Source organism: Bos indicus, chromosome 4 (assembly GCF_029378745.1).
Source record: "Bos indicus isolate NIAB-ARS_2022 breed Sahiwal x Tharparkar chromosome 4, NIAB-ARS_B.indTharparkar_mat_pri_1.0, whole genome shotgun sequence".
Lineage (NCBI taxonomy): Eukaryota > Metazoa > Chordata > Mammalia > Artiodactyla > Bovidae > Bos > Bos indicus.
Window position 1 is genome coordinate 23,501,507 of NC_091763.1, and position 22,525 is coordinate 23,524,031.

General features: G+C 37.7%; 1 protein-coding gene across 8 annotated transcripts in view; it reads right to left on the reverse strand.

Moving 5' to 3' along the window:
- Positions 1 to 22,525, reverse strand: part of DGKB (diacylglycerol kinase beta) — an 870,186-nt gene that overhangs the window by 782,914 nt on the left and 64,747 nt on the right. For all 8 annotated transcript variants that reach the window (XM_019958478.2, XM_019958484.2, XM_019958481.2 and 5 more), the window contains exon 2: positions 9,954 to 10,212. In XM_019958478.2, coding sequence (XP_019814037.1) covers positions 9,954 to 10,023 — 70 coding nt within the window. In that variant the 5' untranslated portion in view covers positions 10,024 to 10,212. The remainder of the gene's footprint in view (positions 1 to 9,953; positions 10,213 to 22,525) is intronic.

Here is a 22,525-nt window from a genome sequence, read left to right on the forward strand (position 1 = left end):
ATAACACTTCACACCTCTTAAAATGGCCATCATCAAAAAGAGGTAACAAGTATCAGCAAGGATGTGCACGAGAACCGTGTACACTGTTGATGGAAATAAAAATTGGTGAAGCCACTATGGAAAACAGTATGGAGATTCTTCAAAAATTTTAAAATAGAGCTACCATATTTTCCAGCAATTCCACATCTGAGTATTTATCTGAAAGAAATAAAATCGATATCCTGAAGAGATCTCTGTACCTTCATTTTCATTGCAGCATTATTTGCAATAGGCAAGATATATAAACAATCTAACTGTCCAGAGACAAATAAATGGCAAATAAAATTATGTGTATATATACATATATATATATATATCTCTAATTTATAATATAGCTATACATATGTTATCTATCCATTAGAAAGAAAGACATTTGTGACAACATGTGCGGTCGTTAAGGACATTATACTAAGTGACGTAAGTCAGAAGAGAGACAAATACTGTATAATCTCACTTACATGTGGAACTCAGAATCTTACAGGAAGAAAACCGTGCTTCTCCAAAGGCAAGGGGCAGGGTGTGAGTGTAATGGGTAAGTGTGTTTAAAAGGTACAGACTCCCCCTATTAAGAACAGCATAGTGACAACAGTTAACAATGCTGTATTATGTATTTGTAAGTTGCTAAGAGAGTGCATCTTAAAAGTTCTCATCATAAGGAAAAAATCGTAATTGTGGTGATAGATGCTAACGAAATTTATTGTCGTCATCATTTTGCAATACATATCAAATCATTGTGTTGTACACCTAATACAATGTTATATCTCAACTGTATCTCATTTTAAAAGAACCTTGCATATATAATAGCAGGAGTTAAGTATTTTATTGCTTTATCATCATTTGCCATGGTATTTAGTCTCTCTGAATAGACTAAGCTCTTTGATTAAAAGAACCATGATATTCATTTCTGTATTTTCTGAAACCAAGCATACTGCCTAAGAGTAAAAGGTACTAAATACTTCTGACTAAATGACAAGCAATGAGTAAAATTAAATTCCTCTAAATAGATGGGGAAACAGTGGAAACAGCGTCAGACTTTATTTTTTTGGGCTACAATATCACTGCAGATGGTGACTTCAGCCATGAAATTAAAAGACATTCACTCTCCGGAAGGAAAGTTATGACCAACCTAGATAGCATATTAAAAAGCAGAGACATTACTTTGCCAACAAAGGTCCATCTAGTCAGGGCTATGGTTTTTCCAGTGGTCATGTATGGATGTGAGAGTTGGACTGTGAAGAAAGCTTAGCACCGAAGAATTGATGTTTTTGAACTGTGGTGTTGGAGAAGACTCTTGAGAGTCCGTTGGACTGCAAGGAGATCCACCCAGTTCATACCAAAGGAGATCAGTCCTGGGTGTTCATTGGAAGGACTGATGTTGAAGCTGAAACTCCAGTACTTTGGCCACCTCATGCGAAGAGTTGACTCATTGGAAATGACCCTGATGCTGGGAAAGACTGGGGGCAGGAGAAAGGGACAACAGGATGAGATGGCTGGATGGTATCAACGACTCAACGGACATGAGTTTGGGTGGACTCCGGGAGTTGGTGATAGACAGGGAGGCCTGGCATGCTGCGGTTCCCGGGGTCGCTAAGAGTTGGACAAGACTGAGTGACTGAACTGAATTATACATACTCATATTAGTGTGTGTGTGTGTGTGTGTGTGTGTGCATGAGTGCATATGTGTGTGGGGGGCACTTCCTGCTAAGATGTAGATGGCAGCATCTATGGAAATTTCTAGAAAATAACAACCTTTAATTTACAACTCAGTTAAGGATGAAGTGCATTATTTAACCTGCATGAATTTTTGTGATAACGTTTGTTACAATTCATCATACTAATATTAGTAAAAACAACAAGACTAATTATTTATAAGTGGGGAGTACTAGCCTCATTTTATAAGGTGAAGAAACAGAACATTAAAGAGATTGCAATGACTTTCTTAATGTTCCATAGGAAATACTTGTGAGTTACTGTTCACATTTGTAGTTTTCACCAAATATTTCTATCTTTCCCGATGCTACACAGACAGAAGGAATGCACTTCTGTACTCCCTTCAAGTTAGATGTGATCATGTGGATTGCTTGGGCCAAAGAAATGTAAGCAATGACGTTATCAGGATGAAGTCTTAAGAGTCAGCCCCCAATGTACAAAGTCTATTTCTCTCTGTCACAGCATGTGCCAATTTTTAAAGCTGAGGACTACTCCATCTGACTGGGACTTGATTAAGGACAATGTGAAATTAAACCATTTGCTGATTCAGATTTGGAAATGTAAATAGGAGCAAGAAATAAGCTTCTGTTTTGTTAAGCCACTGAGATTTTGTTAATTTTTCCAGTCATAGCCCAATTCGGTCCACTCTGATCAAAATACTTCTCAGAAATACTAACTTCAATATTAAAGTTTGTTTGACCATAAATCTTAATTTACGGCTTTGGGGCAATTTTGAAAAGTTGAAAAAAATAGATGTTAAAAGTCATTGAAAACGATGTTTTTTCAGGATACTGAAATAATGGAAACTCAGACATTCATAGTTATTACTTTCTTTTACTACTACAAGATTCAGGTATTGAAAAACTTAAGCTACATGGACCCAGAGAAGCCACCAACAGGAAATTCAGCCTGAAGCAGTACAACAAATAGGAACCAAACCCAGAGATGAGGCAAAAGAGATTATGCAGCCAACATACATTCCAGAAATAAAATCTGGGTCAGAGCCAGGAACTGCTGAGTTAATCAATGTGAATAAGAAGAAACAGGGTCAGAAATGAAAGACATGGATTATCTAAAATAGAGTCACAGATTCCAACTTCAGACAAGTGTCAGGGCAAAGTCAAGACAGTCTGCGTGAGTACTAGAAGTGATTTTCATAGGAAATCACCTCCATCACCACCATTAGGATTCTCAACAAAAGAGTTATTTATTGAGTACTGAGCACATCACAGCCCTCTTCACACTGAATCCTTATTGCAATCCTAGGGCATGGTGAGGAAAACAAGGTGTGCATCACAGCACTTGAACTCAAACCCAGTTTAACCTAACAAGGAGTTATGTGCTTTCAGCCACTATGCTAATTGACTCTGAGCCATTTGTTCTTCTGTCTGGGAAAAGAGAGTAATTAACATTAAGTGGCTTGGCCTCCCAAAATAGAGCCAATGTAACAAAGAGTCTAGGACAAACTGTAAGAGAGCTAATCCCACTGAGATGAATTAGAGGGCTAATATGTGATCTAAATTTGTTTACCAATAAGCTGAATATGCACAGGGGAGATCTAGTCTCTCCCTCCACCTCCTTAAACCTTCAGGTAGGGATCAAGCCCAAAAGATATCTCAAAGATACAGATCATCATGCTGGAGGGTGGGGTTTCTTGGGAGAGGAAAGCTACTTAAGACAGAAAAGGACTCTGACAATTGTTTTATTATTATTACAATTGTGTGCTGATTTTATTCTCCTCTCTTTTCCCTCCCATGTTTTTCATAAGGAAGAGTAAGGGAGGTTCCAGAAATAGGAGAAAGATGTGTGGGCGGGATGAAGAAAAATGACTCCACTTAAGACAGGGCATCATGGAAGTCCACACAGGATCCAGTGCAATGAAGCAGAATAAGAGAGCAGAAAGGCACATTTGGGGGCAAAAGCCACAGGCACAGTTAGAAGCTCTGTCCTGTATACAAAAGCCCTTTGAGAGATGGTTGTGGCTGTTGGAGATAAGAGGACCTGATGAATCCTGGATTCCAGCTTCTCCTATTTGTGAAACATGATTAACAGCCTTTTTAATAACACAGTGATATTTGTAAGAAATATTAAATGAATTATTACTGTTTTGATCTTTGCCATCACTTATTGTGCCACAGCAATGGGCCAAGTAATCTTCCTAAGAGATCATCTGCCTTCTTTAAGGCTTACTGTATTAAATGAATCAATACTTGTATTTAGAACAGGGTACTAAAAACCTATTATTGATGATGATGGCTACTGTCTCATTAAAACCTACAACACTGTGAGGTGGAATTCCACTTTTCCAGGTGAGTAAGCTGAGCCCCAGATAGTATATATAACCTCCCTAAGGCCCTAGGGCTAATAAGTTGAAGATAGAGCAGGGGTTCAATGGTGTCAAATATTAGTTTGCCTGCAAAGCCTGTGTTCTTTCCACAAAGTCATACTGCACGCCTCTCTCCAATGGAAGAAATTGTACACTAGGTCCAAATATTAGGCACACTGGTCCTTATTGAAAAGAACAAGTTCATCATATAATTTTGCAACTCTCTACAATGCCAGCTGCTATAAACAATATGAAATTTATGAAAGTTCGGAAGTGTTCCCACTGTAATAACACAGTATTTCTCAAAAATAATTTACATGCTCTATAACACTCTTTATAAATAGCAAATAAAAAGCTAATCCTAAGTGACAATATGTGGGCAGATAATGAATCACTTGGAAATACTGTGTAGATTTTACATAGAAAATATTTTCATCCATGAAAAGATTTGGAATTTCTTAACCCTTTGCTGTATCTTGAAACCACAGCAGGAAGCACTGACAAACTAATAATCTGATAAGCACAATTCTCTACACGGCAGGAGTGAGAGCTCTTCATCTTACAACAACAGTTTGGATGACTTTTTATAAAGAGTGGGGAAGAAAATTATACTCCTCTCCCACATATCAATGGAAATGCTTCCCATGGAGTGACTCAGTCTGAAAACCTAAACAGGAGCATGCGCTCAGCATGCTGTAGGCGGCCACAGCGGGCTTCGCATTAGCTGCCTTGAGCATTTGTGGGGACAACACACATCTGAGGCTGCCAACAGCACCAGAAGCTTCTACCTTGTGAGAAAAATTTGGTCCTGTAGCAGAAAAAAGACATTGGTTCTTCATGCTCCAAAATGTGGCACTTTTTAACTCGATCATCAACAATATGTTCAAACAGCCAACAAAACACTCCCTCCTTCTCTAATAAAATAATGATTGTAAACAGTTACATTACTTGCAACTCACAAGGCACTGTTCTCATTCCTTGACATATATTAACTCATTCAATTGAATACTCACAACATTTGACATATTTATTATTTTTCCCATTTTAGAAGTATGAAAATTGGGACACAGAGATGTTATATAACTTTTGAAAGTCAGACAAAGTACTATGTACTTTGCTATACTATGATGGGACCAGGACTTGAACACAAACTGTTTGATGTGCTAGCTGCCTAACCAGGAATGCTATGCCAATATCATTTAATTTTTCCCCAATTAATTATGAGGAAAGCCTAGAAGTTGAAACATGTATAGTTGCAGGGTATAACGGACTAAAATTTGTGTCTCCCCAAATGCATAACATATGTTGGAATCCTATTTTGCAATATGAGTTGGGGGGTGGGGGTGATTAGGAGGTAAATGGGCTTCCCTAATGGCTCAGCCATAAAGAATCTGCCTGCTCTGCCAGAGACGAAGGAAACCCCGGTACAATCCCTTAGTCAGGAAGTTCCCCTGGAGGAGGAAATGACAATTTCTCCTGAGGTCCTGAAGCTAGAACTCTGATTAGAGCCTTTATAAGAATCCCAGGAGAACTTTCTGCCCCTCTTGCTCTTTAAACCATGTGAGAATACAAGAAGCTGACAGTTTGCAGCTCAAAAGAAGACCTTTATCAGAATCCATGCAGGCACCCTGATCTCAGAATTCCAACCTCCAGAACAATGAGAAATAACTCTCTACTCTTTATAAGTTACCCAGTCTGTTGTATTTCATTTTAACAGACTAAACAAAGTAAGACACGATATATTATGGCAATTGTGGAGAGAACTCAAGATCAGATAACTTGAGGAAAAGATCTATATGGTATTATAGGACTAACACTGAGTGATTTAGTTTTGTGGGGGTAAGAGTTCCATGAATTCAATTCATCTCAACCAAGAAACTGACAACCACACCTTCATTCCCCAAAAGCATATAAAACACTTATTTGAAATATATCACATATAACCTTCAGTTCAGATCAGTTCAGTCGCTCAGTCGTGTCCAACTCTTTGTGACTCCATGAATCGCAGCTCACCAGGCTTCCATGTCCATCACCAACTCCTGAAGTTCACTCAGACTCATGTCCATCGAGTCAGTGATGCCATCCAGCCATCTCATCCTCTGTCGTCCACTTCTCCTCCTGCCCCCAAACCCTCCCAGCATCAGGGTCTTTTCCAATGAGTCAACTCTTCACATGAGGTGGCCAAAGTATTGGAATTTCAGCTTCAGCATCAATCCTTCCAACGAACACCCAGGACTGATTTCCCTTAGAATGGACTGGTTGGATCTCCTTGCAGTCCAAGGGACTTTCAAGAGTCTTTGCCAACACCACAGTTCAAAAGCATCAATTCTTCAGTGCTCAGCTTTCTTCACAGTCCAACTCTCACATCCATACATGACCACTGGAAAAACCAATACCCTGACTAGATGGACCTTTGTTGGCAAAGTAATGTCTTTGCTTTTCAATATGCTGTCTAGGTTGGTCATAACTTTCCTTCCAAGGAGTAAGTGTCTTTTAATTTCATGGCTGTAGTCACCATCTGCAGTGATTTTGGAGCCCAAAAAAAATAAAGTCTGACACTGTTTCCACTGTTTCCCCATCTATTTCCCATGAAGTGATGACCTTGGCATGCTACAAATATAGACTTAAGTTAATAACTTTTAAAAATTGAGTCATTAAGTATATACAAACAATTTCTTATTGAAAGTCACAAAACAATTACAATCAAGAAAGTAATTAAAATCTAATATAGCATTTTTCTAATAGACTATGGAAGAATGTCACCTTGGCAACATTGCATTGCAACATGAAAAATCTGATCCTTAAAGGCTGCAAATAAACTGATGACATGTACTGAATAGCATGGAAAATATATCCCTTTTATAATCTTCAGGCTAATAAGTTTGTTTCCAGTTATGTTTTGACAATGGCAATTTATTACACAAAGATACATCCTAATTGTAATGGTCTTTGCATTTTAATTATACAGGAAACTTCAAGGATTAAATCTAGCACTTTTTATTGCTGTCGAGGTTATTTAAAAAAGAGAAGTTTAATGATCATGGAATCAGCACTATTTATTTCCTTTACAGTTAACTTGTCTTCTTAAAAAATCTGTTTTAATAATGTTCTTATACTCACTGTGTCATTGCTCACTATTTTATTGAATGCCCATTAGTCTTTGTCTCAATAGGTTACAACTTTTATATTTGACAATTTTTATTATACCTATCATAGGTATTTCTGTAAATTTATTACAAAATGAAGTATTTTAATGATGTAATTAAGTGTACTCCCATATTCCTTAGCCAATAAAATAAAAGTAGTAGTCAATAATATATTTAATACTTTAGCATTAAATTCTATTTATCTGTTCAAATGCAATTTTAATATTTGAGCAAATGTTAATCTAAATAATAATTTAGCTGCTGTGGCAATAATTTATCTATTTTATATTAGTGCCTCCATAGGTATGTTTCCTATAAGTACCTGAGCACTGGAAAATATATTTTAAAAGTCCAGGTAAGTTCAATATAACCTAAACAAAACCATTATGTTTATTTTACTTGGGGAATTATGTCACCAAACTCCCCTGTCTTTCCAATCAAATTTTTAGAGCTGAAATCTGTTTCTCTCTCTCTCAATTCTCATATTTTATTATTGCCTAAATTCTCTTCCATTAGTTTTAATGATATAATACTAAATCTATGTTTTTATTATCATCTTTCTCCATTCAAATTTTTAGTTTATTGCAGTAGCTCACTGCCATCATTTCAGTCTGTTTCAAATACTATTCTCATATTTGCAAATTCAGATTCTTGGGCTATAGTGCTGTTCATAACAACCAACCCTTAGCATCCTACAAATACTTTTCACTGTCTAACTCAAGTTGGGTATTGTGTATTTTAATTCCATCTCAGTTTTACAGCCTTAATTCACTCACTTCTTTAATTTGTGGTGTAGCTAAATGTGGCTCATCTCACTTTCTCAAATATATGCTAAATTTTTCTTTTAAAATATATCATTTTTCTGCATGTACCTTGTCTTTTTTTTAATTCATTTCAAATTCCTCTTTCATGAAGATTTCACTTTCTCCCTATCTCAAGTGGCACACTGTAACCCTACAGATACTTAAACTTTGCTTGTAGCCCTTAGATTATATTTTATCTACATCTAGAGTCATTTATCCATCAGTTCCTAGCCTTCATTAAACTGTAAATTCCAAAAATGCACATCTGCATTTCCCACCATGCCAAGCAGAATACTCTCCATAAAGATGTTCAGAAATATTTACAGCAAAGAGCATATAACAATTAGAAAACATAGGTAAACCAATTTTTCAGTTTCAGTTCAGTCACTCAGTCGTGTCCGACTCTTTGCGACCCCATGAATTGCAGCACGCCAGGCCTCCCTGTCCATCACCAGCTCCCGGAGTTCACTCAGACTCACGTCCATCAAGTCGGTGATGCCATCCAGTCAACTTCAGAACTACTGAGTATAAACACGCTGACAAGAATTCAGCCGTTCTGGACTAAACTGTCCTCATGAGATAAGTCGATGAACCATGCTTTCAGGGGCTCCAAACAGTTTTTGAAGCTGGGACCACATTTTGGTATCAATTATTTGCCCTCCTCCCCCCGATTTGGTAGTTGCTGTTGGTTTGGTTTTGTTTATCTTTAATCATCATTGATGGAGAAAACTCACAGGTTCTTACAGGAATTTGCATCTTCCTTGCAAACACCCACCGGCACTCTCAAAACCTTACCCAGAACACTTCAGCCCTCCAGTTAGAAAGACTGGAATACCTATTTATTGGCCTTTTCATACAAACAGACATTCTAAGACAGTTCCTGTCTTATAATATGTACCCCATAAATGTGAGTCTTATTATCACTCACCTGTCTACTTATTATTATTCAAGATCCCTCATTTGAGTTTAATCATTTTTTCCACCTCTCCTTCAAAACATCATTCAATCCATTCTTGTCACTTCTCTCCTACACACCCCAACTCTTGGCATAAGCATCTCCAGCCAGCTGCTCCACCTTCTGCCTCCTTCACTACTGTGTGCTATTGGTTCTTTCTCACTGTCCATTTCTTGCATTTTCGTCACTCATAATCACATTCTTATGGCATTCTCTGCTTATTTTTTCTCTACTCATCATGCTCCCAGCAACCTTTTGCTGCTTTCTATTTCTTAGTTGCTTCATTTTCTCTAATACGTTGACACAGCTGCCCCCCATATTTACAGGTGAAACTCAATTTGTGAAATATATATTTTTTCGAAAATCCATGGTAGAAACATAAATACGATCCTGCTGTTCATGTGTAAAGATAACCATATTTAAAAAGTGCACACTATAAAGTAAATCACCATGGCTTATCTTTGTATTAATACACACACCCAAATACCTTCTCTTTCTTTTACAATCTCTTATTTTATTCTTTATTTTTATTTTACAACCTCTTATTATACATGTGGGATTGGCCACAATGTACCTAAGACTCCTTATTCCCAGTCTTATAGAAATGTTATGCTAACAAACAAGGTAAAAAAAAAAAAAAAAATTCACTTTTGCTCTTCCTTCTGCTAATCCTTCTTCTTGGTTACAGACTCACCAATCTCTATTCTCCCAAACTGCTTTATCCTTTGCATCACACCTATTACAGCTGGAGGGTTTCCCAGTTCAGTTCTGCATCTAACATCCAGTTCTTTTTCTTCTAGATTTAGTGATTTTCCTTTTCCTCATGCCAAACAAGTAGTTTCAAGTCCGCTTACTTGCAAACACAAAAGACCTTTATCCTGATGCTGAACAGGACCCATAATCTGTTTTTGTAGGTATATAATATGTCACTTAAAATAAATACCAAGTAAAATCATATCAATATGAATACTTACACTCAGCATATTTCTGAAGCTGGGAAAATTCTGAAGGGCTGAGGTGGGCCCACTTTTCCTGGTTTGTCATGGTGGTGGTCAGGAGATCTCTTACATACCAGGTGAGGAATTCTTTATTCAGATTTTGGCAGAATTTAGGCTTCAAAGTTTCCACATGGCATGTTTCATTATAAAATATGTCATGCTTTCAAACTATGCAATCTGTCAACATGAGACCACTGTGGGTATGAGTTTGTAGTTTCAATAAGATATTAAATCACTGTAGAAAGAAAAACATAAAGATGGAAAGATTAGCATTATTGAATGAAGAAAAAAACTGACAAGTCCTAGAATGCTAAAGATTTTTAATTCCTAAATAATATATTTCAAAGGTATTCTATTTTGCATGATAATATTTCATTGCTCACTCTTTAATGGCATTTTATATACATTTTCTAATGCCAAATCATAGAAGAAATATGATTAAAAATACAAAGTGTGAAGAAAATTTTATAAGGTCTAGTTTCATACAAGTAGTTTTTTTATGTTGTTCAGCTTTATAAACTCCATATTCCAAGAGCAAAGAAAGGTACCACTTTTACCAATCTGAACTTACCAGTTTTTTAAATATCTAAATGAATGTTACGTTTAAAACAATTTTTTAAAATACTTTATTTATTTATCTAGCTGCATCGGGTTGTAGCTGCAGCATGCAGGATCTTTTTTTTCTTTGTTTTAGTTGCAGCACGTGGGATCTTACTTCCCCAACCAGGAATTGAACCCAGGCCCCCGAATGCAGGCCCCCTGCATTGGGAACACAGCATTTTAGCCACTGGACCAACAGGAAAGTCCCATAAAACAAAATTTTTAAAAGAAGCTAAGTAAGATCTAAGTTACCTAAACAAACAATCTGCTGGTCTGTCAAATTTCTAACAATGGTTTGGAATGGTCATCAGTGGTAGCACAGATGTCTGTGCTTGTGTGTGTGTGTGTGTGTGTGTGTGTGTTCAGTCACTCTGCTATGTCTGATCCTTTGTGACCCCACAGACTGTACCCTGCCAGGCTCCTCTGTCCATGGGATTTCCCTGGCAAGAGTACCAGGGTGGGTTGTCATTTCCTCTTCCAGGGGATCGTCCCAACTCAGGGACAGAACCTGCATCTCCTGCCCAACAAGCAGATTCTTTACCACTGAGCCACTGAGGAAGCCCCCAGCATATATATTTACAATTATGCATATCAGTATGGGAGGCGCATAAACTGAATGTTTTCCTAGCAGTAAAAGAAAAATTTAATTTTACCATGTGTAAAACTCCCAATAAAATTTACCAAACTAAAGCAATTTCAAATGTCTGACAGACTTTCATAATGATAGTAGATAGAACTACTATGAATCATGCTTAAAAATAAACCCCTAGGTTGTCATGGCCCTGCATTCACTGCAACATCTATAAAAGCAAACAAAACGAAAAACCATCTGGCTTTAACTTTTTATCAGAGACAGTAATCAATTGCTCAGTGACCCACCGGACTGGCACTCTAATCATTATCGAAACTAAAATATTTAGAAACAATCACTTAGATATTTATGCAATTAAATCAATGGAAGGCTTAAGTACATAGACGTCATTACCTAAAGGCACGGAACCTGTATTTGGCATTAGTGCCTAATCTGTTTTCAGTATCTCTTTACTCTCTCCACTATCAACCCTACCACCTTACTATCATATTCTGTCATCTTACCCTAAAAAAAACAACAGCAAATCTCTTCGTGTTGCTCTCATATGTTTACGGTTCCAGTAATTCGTTTTACAAGGTGATACTTTACTTTTAAATGGAAAAAAAAAATGAAGATACCGATGCATTAACAGAGAACAAATTGCTAGATTTTTTTTTTTTCCTCCCAGGGTACGCTCATATATCACAACCATAACATTGTGGAAGCAACACAAACTAAAAGGAATGAGACTATGTGATAGATAATTTTGCGCTTTCCACCCAGTTTCTTTCTGCTGATTTCATCCTTCACATTGATTTCATCCTGACCCTTTGCTTCTCTCCAGTTAAATGCCATTTTGGTGCGACTGTAAAACAAGGTGCCCTGTCGTATCCAGAGGGAGACAGATGATTCAGTAACATTTTGATGATCAGACTCCATCTCATGGGGCTTTAACTGTTGAACAGAGTTGCACAAGAACAGCATGAAAATAGCTCTGGTCTTAATGCCTATAGCAATAATGAGGATACCTGTCCCTGTTTGACCCTGACGTTCTAGGTATCCTGTCACTTCTAAAGGTATCATTATTTTAATAATAAATAAGCAGGCCAGAATCAGTTTCTGTTACCTACAACTTAAAAACCTAAACTGATGACAATGGCAGTTCATTAATTTATTCCAAAAGATGTTTACCAATCTCTTGTGTGCTTGAAAGCATTCCAGACACCAGAAATGTAACAGAGAAACACATAAAAGATGAAAATACGGCAATTTCAGCAACGTGTTAGTTTTACTAAGAGCTTACACTATGCAGGACGTTCCCCTGATAGCATTTATGTGTTGGATTATTCATTCAGTTCAGTGACTCAGCCGTGTCCAACTCTTTGTGACCCCATGAACAGCAGCACGCCAGGCCTCCCTGTCCATCACCAACTCCCGGAGTCCACCCAAACCCATGTCCATTGAGTCGGTGATGCCATCCAACCATCTCATCCTCTGTCGTCCCCTTTTCCTCCTGCCCTCAATCTTTCCCAGCATCAGGGTCTTTTTAAATGACTCAGCTCTTCTCATCAGGTGGCCATAGTATTGGAGTTTCAGCTTCAACATCAGTCCTTCCGCTGAACACCCAGGACTGATCTCCTTTAGGATGGACTGGTTGGATCTCCTTGCAGTCCAAGGGACTCTCAAGAGTCTTCTCCAACATCACAGTTCAAAAGCATCAATTCTTCAGCACTCAGCTTTCCTTATATTCTAACTCTCATATCCATACATGACCACTGGAAAAAACCATAGCCTTGACTAGACAGACCTTTGTTGACAAAGTAATGACTCTGCTTTTTAATATACTGTCTAGGTTGGTCATAACTTTTCTTCCAAGGAGCAAGTGTCTTTTAATTTCATGGCTGCAATCACCATCTGCAGTGATTTTAGAGCTCAGAAAAATAAACTCAGCCACTGTTTCCACTGTTTGCCCATCTATTTGCCATGAAGTGATGGGACCAAATGCCATGATCTTAGTTTTCTGAATGTTGAGCTTTAAGCCAACTTTTTCACTCTCCTCTTTCACTTTCATGTTCAAACTACTCCACAACTGCACTCATCTCACACGCTAGTAAAGTAATGCTCAAAATTCTTCAAGCAAGGCTTCAGCAATACGTGAACCGTGAACTTCCTAATGTTCAGGCTGGTTTTAGAAAAGGCAGAGGAACCAAAGATCAAATTGCCAACATCTGCTAGATCGTGGAAAAAGCAAGAGAGTTCCAGAAAAACATCTATTTCTGTTATATTGACTATGCCAAAGCCTTTGCCTGTGTGGATCACAATAAACTGTGGAAAATTCTGAAAGAGATGGGAATACCAGACCACCTGACCTGCCTCTTGAGAAACCTGTATGCAGGTCAGGAAGGAACAGTTAGAACTGGACATGGAACAACAGACTGGTTCCAAAAAGGAAAAGGAGTACGTCAAGGCTGTATATTTTAACTTCTATTCAGAGTACATCATGAGAAACGCTGGACTGGAAGAAGCACAAGCTGGAATCAAGATTGCCGGGGGAAATATCAATAACCTCAGATATGCGGATGACACCACCCTTATGGCAGAAAGTTGGATTATTCAATCTTTACCAAACAACTCTGTGAGGCACTAAGTTTCCCATTTTGACAAATGAAGAAACTGACCCGCCTGTTATGAATCTGACAGGAAATCTGCTAGAAACCCACACAATACCCATTCTTTCTTATTTTCTTTGTAACAAGAAACCTAATTTTATTAAATGAAAATATATCCACCTAAACAGATTCCTTGGGTTCTTTGCATGAAGTAGTGGTCAGTGAGATGTGGCAGATGTTGGGCGAGATATACAGGAAGGTTCTATTTGAGGGAAGAGCTGGAACGTGCTCTTTTAATCTCTTCTCTCTGCCTCCAAACTTCCTACCTGGAATGTTGACACATTGGCTATAAATTCAGCAGTTTCTCATACTAGTGAGATAACTTCTAGAATGGAAGCCATAAACTAAGAATGGAAGTCTCATAAAGTAGACCAAGCTTGCCAAACCACTGATTACAGAAAATATTGGCTCACCAGCTACTTATGTAAATAAAGTTTCACTGGAATGCAGACAAGCCTATTAGAGAAACCAATAAGAGGCCAATTTTTTACAGAATTTCAATGCTAAATAAAGAGGTTGGGGCACTATTCGGAAGGAAACAAGGAACAAAAAGAAATACAGGAAAGGTGAGAATCCTGATCACATTGGGAAAATGTCATTTTGGAAAAATGTCGATGTCTTCATTTAGTTTCTCATTCACTTGGATTGTGATAGCTTCTTAACCTGCTCCCCAGGTCTCTCTCCTTTCCTTAACATGGCCTGTCCATGGGTATTCATGAGCTGACATGATTCCAGAGGTGTGTCTGATAAATTACCAACAAGCTAATTAAAATTACAATAGTAATTTATTAACTACAGGTTTCCACCTGGATACCTGCTCTGAAATTTACTAAAATCCCTCAGTTAATTTGGTATAAGAAACTCAAATTTAAAATGATGCATTAACATATATATGGAATTTAGAAAGATGGTAACAATAACCCTGTATACGAGACAGCAAAAGAGACACTGATGTATAGAACAGTCTTTTGGACTCTGTGGGAGAGGGAGAGGGTGGGATGATTTGGGAGAATGGCATTGAAACATGTATAATATCATGTATGAAATTAGTCGCCAGTCCAGGTTCGATGCACGATACTGGATGCTTGGGGCTGGTGCACTGGGACGACCCAGAGGGATGGTATGGGGAGGGAGGAGGGAGGAGGGTTCAGGATGGGGAACACATGTATACCTGTGGCGGATTCATTTTGATATATGGCCAAACCAATACAATATTGTAAAGTTAAAAAATAAAATAAAATTAAATTTAAAAATAAAGTCTGTGGATTGGACTTGAAAAAAAAATAAAATAAAATGATGCATTAAGACTGTCATACAGAATGAAATAAGTCAGAAAGAGAAATACAAATATCGTATATTAACACATATATGTGGAATCTAGAAAAATGCGACAGATGATCTATGTGCAAAGCAGAAATAGATACACAGGTGTAGAAGATAAATGTATGGACAGCAAGGGGGGAAGTGGGGTCGTGGGATGAATTGGGAGATTGGGATTGACATATATATATACACATTATTGATACTATGCATAAAATAAATCACCTACATATAAAACAGATCACTAATGAGAACCTACTGTACAGCTCAGGGAACTCTGTTTAATGCATGTGGTGACCTAAATAGGAAGGGACTCCAAAAATGGGGAACATATGTATACACATAGCTGATTCACTTTGCTATAACAGCAGAAAGTACTAACACAAATTGTAGAGCAACTATACTCCAATAAATATTTATTTTTAAAAAAGACTGATTAACGAACATTCTTCAAATCTTTACACAAATTATGTTTTTTCAATAAAGTCTTACCTGGTCATTCAATTTACACTTGAACATTCATACACACCATCCCTCCATTACACTTTTGTTAGGAATATAATATCTTATTATCAAATGTTCATATCAAATTTATTATCAAAAAGAGACATGTCCGACTCTTTGCAAACCCATGGACTGCACAGTCCATGGAATTCTCCAGGCCAGAATACTGGAGTGGGTAGCTGTTCCCTTCTCGAGGGGGATCTTCCCTACACAGAGATCAAACCCAGGTCTCCCACATTGCAGGCAATTCTTTACCAGTTTAGCCACCAGGGAAGCCGAAGAATAGTGGAGTGAGTAGCGTATTCTCCAGGGAATTGGAATTCCCAACCCAGAAATCAAACCAGGGTCTCCTGTATTGCAGGTGGATTCTTTACCAGCTAAGCTACGAATTAAATAACTAAAAATACTTATTCAACTAGCCTTTCATCTGAACCATATTTATTCGATTTTGAGTCACCATCTCCTGTGCTCTAAGATAGAAGTTCCATGAAGACATGGATTTTTATCTGTTCACTGCTGGTTCACAGGGCTTAGAAGGGTGCTTGGGATATGTAAATATTTATAGAATGAACTCACTTAAATGCTTTTTCCATAATGAAAAACAAGGATAGGGCAGTTAAAAGGAGACCCTGAAGTTGATAAAGACAAAATGGCTCATAAAGAAGGAGTCAGGAACAGAAGTCACCAAAGGTTTCACTTTCCCTAAAGCCACTTCCCCTCCCTTCAACTGACTGGATGTAAACAAAATAAGTTGTGCTTAGAGATACAAAGCTTTTACAATTAAAAAAAAAAAAAAAAAGCTTTACTTCACATAGCTTCTATGTTTGGTTTTTAAATATAACTGACTTTGTATAAATCAGCATTTCCAAGGGATGCCATAATCGAGCTGTCAGTTAAGCAATATATAATAACAACACTTACACATGAACACCAGGACAATATATAAATTACATCTACATATTTAACAAAAATACTACATAGCTTTTCTTTAGCATTATCTTGTCACCTTAGGTCTGTACTTTTTATATCAAGGACAGGATTTCTAAATTGATCTAATCCATTTGGATATCAGCAAGAGGTATTTAGAGGGTTATGACATCCCTGAAGGACTCAAAGTAAGTTCTCTGGTTCTTTGATCTGGTTAATTCCAACACCAGTATGCTCTGAATAGAATTTCTCCTTCTGACTCTTCTCCTAATGGAAGCCTTTTGATTTTCACAATTATGGTTATTTCCAACTCTCACCATATGACATGCAGCCAAATAAGAAAAAAAGTAAGGGTGGGGTAAAAATGAAGATGGTTTTCCTAATCAAATGTTTTAAACTAGATGAACTAACATATCATATTTCCTAAGCAAATATTTTAAACTAGCTGGAATAATGTATCCTAAGTCTGTAAAGAAAAATGTTGCATGTGTAATATTAAATCAAGAGGCATAGCTATGCCTCAGAAGGAGATGGGGATGATGGCAACATCTCCTTATAGTCTCTGCCTCTTTATAAATGTATACAAAGAAAATAACAGTATTTAGCTGAGATTTCTTATGATGCTTTCAACAGACTTCCTGTTTTCCTGCATGGGGTTTTCTCTGGGCACATAAAATGAAAGTCAGGAAGAATCCACTCTGCTGGCTGTTGGAGTGCATTCTCAACTAGTCAATGGACAGGCCACTTTGCTTAGTTGGTGGCAGGAAATGCTTACAGTGGAGGAGCTGGAGAAGGCTCTTTGGCCTGTTGTACCTGAATTAAAACATTTCTCCAGAACTAGGAAAAGAAATCAATCTCTTCAAGAAAATTTCTAGATAAGGGGCTTCCCTGGTGGCTCAGGGGTAAAGAATCCACTGAGCCATGAGGATTCAATTCCTGTGTCAGGAAGATCTCCTGGAGAACGAAATGGCAACCCACCCCAGTATTCTTGCCTGGAAAATCCTATGGACAGAGGAACATAGCTGGCTACAGTCCATGGAATCACAAAAAGAATCAGACACAACTTAGTGACTAAACAACAATAACAACGTCTAGATAAATGGATCTGATTGGCTGGATGTATGTTACTCACATTAAATGTACATTTCTAAATAATTATTCAAAGTCAGTGTGTAATGAGTCCAATCACTGAATAATGTTAATACATGCTAAAGCACACTGAAGACTCCATGTACATGAATTCTGATGACTGAAAATATTTACTGGGATTCAAGGGTCATAAATCCCCAGAAATAAGGTAACCAATGGAAAAATCATAGGAGTGAAAAAGGAGAGCCAAAATATCAATCACAGAATTTCTGAAATAAAAATAGGATGAAATTAAATGGAACACTAAAGTTATCACTTGGTTTATAATTACTTGTTCATTTTTCTATGAAAAGAAGTGTAAATTGAGACCCAGTAACATGATAGACACTGAGCCAAATGCTGGTGATGCAGTTATAAGACAGTTCCTTTGATTTTGTTTGGTTGAAAGATCCACATTCAACAAAACCAACTACTCAAATAAATAATTATAAGCTGCAGTGTGTATGCTCAGCCACTGAGTATGTCTGACTCTTCACCAACCCATTGACTGTAGTCTGCCAGGCTCCTCTGTCCATGGGATTTCCCAGGCAAGAATACTGGAATGGATTGCCATTTCCTCCTCTAGGGGATCTTCCCAATCCAGACATCAAACCCACATCTCCTGCGTCTCCTGCACTGGCAGGAGGATTCTTTACCACTACCCTAAACTGTGAGTAAGTTATATGAAATACAGGTAATGGAACTCTATGAAAGAGCCCTGATTTAGATTAAGAGTTCCAAAGTGGAATACATGTAGAAGTTTTATTTACATTATGATTTACATTAAATCATAAAAGTTGAGTAATAGTTATAAACTTGAGTGAGAAGAAAAACATTTTGAGCTGAACCTGGAAGTGAAGACACAAACACAAAACAAAGGAATATAAATATTAGAAGACCTCCAGAGAAGGTAAGTGTGACTGGAGCCTGGTGAGGAAGAGGGGAAGGGACACGTGATTAGATCACAGAAACAGGTAAAAGCCACACATGAACTTTCTTAGAGGCCGTGTTGAGGATTTAGCTCAAGTAAAATATGAAGCCACTGACATCTCTTGAGAAGGAGACAAACATATTCCCCATATATCTTAAAAAGTTTTTTTTTCTTCAATGGATTGGAAGATAATACGAATGGAAGTGGGAAGGCCAAAACAGAAGGCTATTCCAGTAACTGGATGAGAGCTGATAGTCGCTTTAAGTAGGAAAGTCATAGTAGAGATGACAGTAAAAAGCCAAATTCAAGATACATTTCTGGAGTCATATCTGATAATGAACAGGATACATTGTGTGCATGATGAGGGGGTCAGGAAGGACTCCTGTAGTTCTGGCTTGAGCACAGTGTACAGAGGGCTTCCCTGGTGACTCAGTGGTAAAGAACCGACCAAGCACTGCAGGAGACAAGGGTTCAACCCCTGGATCAGGAAGATGACATGGAGAAGGAAATAGCAACCCATTCCAGGTATTCTTGCCTGAGAAATCCCTTGGACAGAGGAGCCTGGCAGGCTACAGTCTATAGGGTCACAAGAGTCACACATGAGTTAGCAACTAAACAACAGCAACAGAGGGTACATAAGGGTGGAGTTGAAAGTTTCTAAATACTAGAGCAGTATCAAGTATAAGAAGAAGAGAAAAATCAGTATATTTGTTTCGTGATGTGGTAAATTTGTGAAGAGAACTGGAGGTTTAAAGGATTAGTAGGTAGTGAGATAAGCCTAGAATTAATAAAAGAAATACAGAGGCATGATATTGTGAATTTTCTGATACAGACAATATGTGAAGATACAGAAGAACAGTTCCCCTGATATGGCAACCACACAGCTGTGCTACTAAGCTCTGCTTTCAAGAAAAAACTTGCATTCAGCTGCAAAGGGTTCAGTTAGCTGACAGTTTTGAGTTCTTTTTCCTTCAGAATACATGTAGCTTTTGAAGCAAGGTCACATTCTTCAGAGGTAGAGGTTGATGATGAAAGATGATGGATATATGAAGGTCATGCCACCTTTGTCCAATGGGGGAATCCTTTAAAGACCCATATTCGCTCTAAAACTCCCCAGTGGACTTGCTGAGACTGGCCTGTCTGTATTATAATCTGATGCTACTCATAACCAAGGCTGCATCTTCCACCTTCCTTGTTTTCTCAGGTATTTGAGCTGCATTGTTGTCTGAAGGCTCTTTCTGCCCTATCTTCCTTTTCTTCTTTTTTATCTTTCACAGGAATAACTTGCAGATAAGCCTTTGTTTCTGTAGCTCCACCTCAGTCTTTGTTTCCTGGTGAAGGATCCTATGTATAAGGATCCCAATAGGCAACAGAAAATAATACTATTAAAATGAATAAGTAGGGGTTTAATAAAAAGATTATTTAGGAAGTGTGGACAGAGATTAGAAAAGCTATTAGAGGTTGGTGCTGTATCCTGTTCTAGCAAAAGCTGGGAACTTACTGACCCTAAGCCCAAAGGGACTAGAGATGTTGCAGCTAAGAAACCTCAGAGTATAGAAGATCATCTGATAGGAACCACAGACTTGCATAGTAGGATACTAGAATGTGTCTCCCTTTCAGTGATTTAGCTGGGGAGGAGATGGGCAATAACTTCCCCTACCATGTTATCTTCCAACTCTCCAGTGTCCTCCCTTGCTCACACTGACCAAACCTAATCATAAGCCATAGCACAAAGACAGCCATTGGTGCAGTCTATATGAAATCGCCCCATGAGTCACCAACCCAAGTGGGAGGAGGATAAGTAGGGAATCTGAAGGGACAAATACGAAATATCAAGCACATCAGCACAAAGTGTGTGGCATGAGGAAGTGGGCCCAGACAAACCTTTAGGGCATTTCCAAATTAGCGATTAAAAGTGGAAAAACACTGGGGGGAAAAAGACTATGGTGTTAAACCAACTACAGAAGGGAAAGAAAAGAATCTTTAAGGACAAGGAAGAAAGGCACTTTTCAAAAGTTGCTAAGCAGTTAAATAAGAAGAGAACTGAAATATCCAATGGCAATATGCTGGTCTCTGATGACTTCAACAAAGCAATTACTCTGAAGCTGAGTATGCCAGACTGAAATGGGTTGCACAGTAGAACTGAATTTGGGAAGACCGTGAATATCATCAAGTCCTTGAGAACTGTGATTGTAGGGATGAATGGAGAGTCAAAAGGAGTTATGGAGAGGAGAGAAGAATGTGCAGTGGATTTCATTTGTTTGTAGGACTCCCTGGGAAAAAAACTTGTAAATTGAAGAGAATAATTTATAGTAAGAGTGATTCAAACTTCAGGAAAGAAAGCAACTGACTGGAGTTTCAAAGTCCTTTTATAAAGGATTTTAAAAGTCATTAATAGCAGGAGAAGATAAGTTCCATGCATTACATAAGGACCAAAATTAATCTTACCAATGTGCATAGATACAAGTGGTTTTATAGATTTGGTGCTGATAAAATGAAAGACTTCTGATTGACAATTTTGGTTTTCTAAATTTTTATATCTCTATATATCTATTATTTCCTGAGAGATTATTTAGGCAATGATAATGGAAGAGGAAAGTAACAGTGTATAATTGAAAACAATTATACACCAGTGTGGTAAACTGAGCTCATTAAAGGCATGTAGTATAAACAACAGGCAGAGTTAAAAGCTAATGGGATATTGCTTTTCATTAATTTAAAATTATAACAGCCTGATTTTAATTGGTTAATTCTTAATATATTCTTAACCTACCACTTCTGAATCTGATAGCTCTGTATCCCCATTCAAGTTTGGAGTTGTCTTCCTGAGGTAAAGCAATTCAGTTAATCTATCTGAGCTTTAGTTCCTTTTTCATGAAAAGTAGATAATACCACGCACCTCCCACAGGTATTATTAATGAAATAACATGTGCTTGGTGCATAACAAATAAAAGATTCTCAATAGCGGTTCCTTTTTCCTTGCTTTTGTAAGTAAGGATCTAAGATATATCTATAGTATTTAATTTATACATATATACAGTATGCATATGCGGGAAACAGATTAGAAGTCTAGAAACCTTTTAGAAGATTGTGTGGGTGGCTTAATATAAGACTCATAATTGTGTTATTTTTGAACTCTGCCAACACTTTCAAGGGAAATCTTTGATGATGTAAAACGGAAATAAATCAAGCCTTGAATTAATAGTCTGCATTTTGTAGTCCTGGTTTTTAACTTGACTATTTTATTCTTCTTAAGAAAATTACTTTATGTGAATTTTCTTTTTCTTTTCACATATAGTTTCAAGGAGGATACCTCTTAAGATAGAGAATAGACAGTAAGGGGAAATGATGATCACGCAGTGGGTACAAGCTTTCTCAATGTAAAATATTGAGTATAAATGCCCTTGTAGAACTCTGTATATATAGAACCTTTCCAACAGGTGCTGTCTGTTTCCTCCTTGTGTAATGGTGAGTACATTTGCAACTCTTTTTTAGCCAGCAGATTACAGTGGAAGTGATGCTCTATGATGCTCTAGAAGAAAGCCTGAGGTAGTCATGTGAAGGGACCACCTGGAGATACCATGTGTAGGCGTACCAGTCAACAGTCTAGGGAAGTCTCGGGCAATATCCAGGATCACTCTCAAGTATGTGAGTGAAGACGCCTTCGGATGATCCCACCCCAAGTTATCAAGCAGTCCCCTTCTCCAAGCTGGCAGTTTCCCCAGAAGAGGCACGACAGACAGTAGAAAAAAAAAAAAAAAAGTGAACCCATGAAGCCCATTCTAAAAGCATGACCCACTGAGTTCATGAGTGCAATAAATGGTTGTTTTAAAGCATAGACTATTTTGTGGTTTGTTATGGGACAGTGAAAAGAACAAGTGACTTGGAGCAATATTTG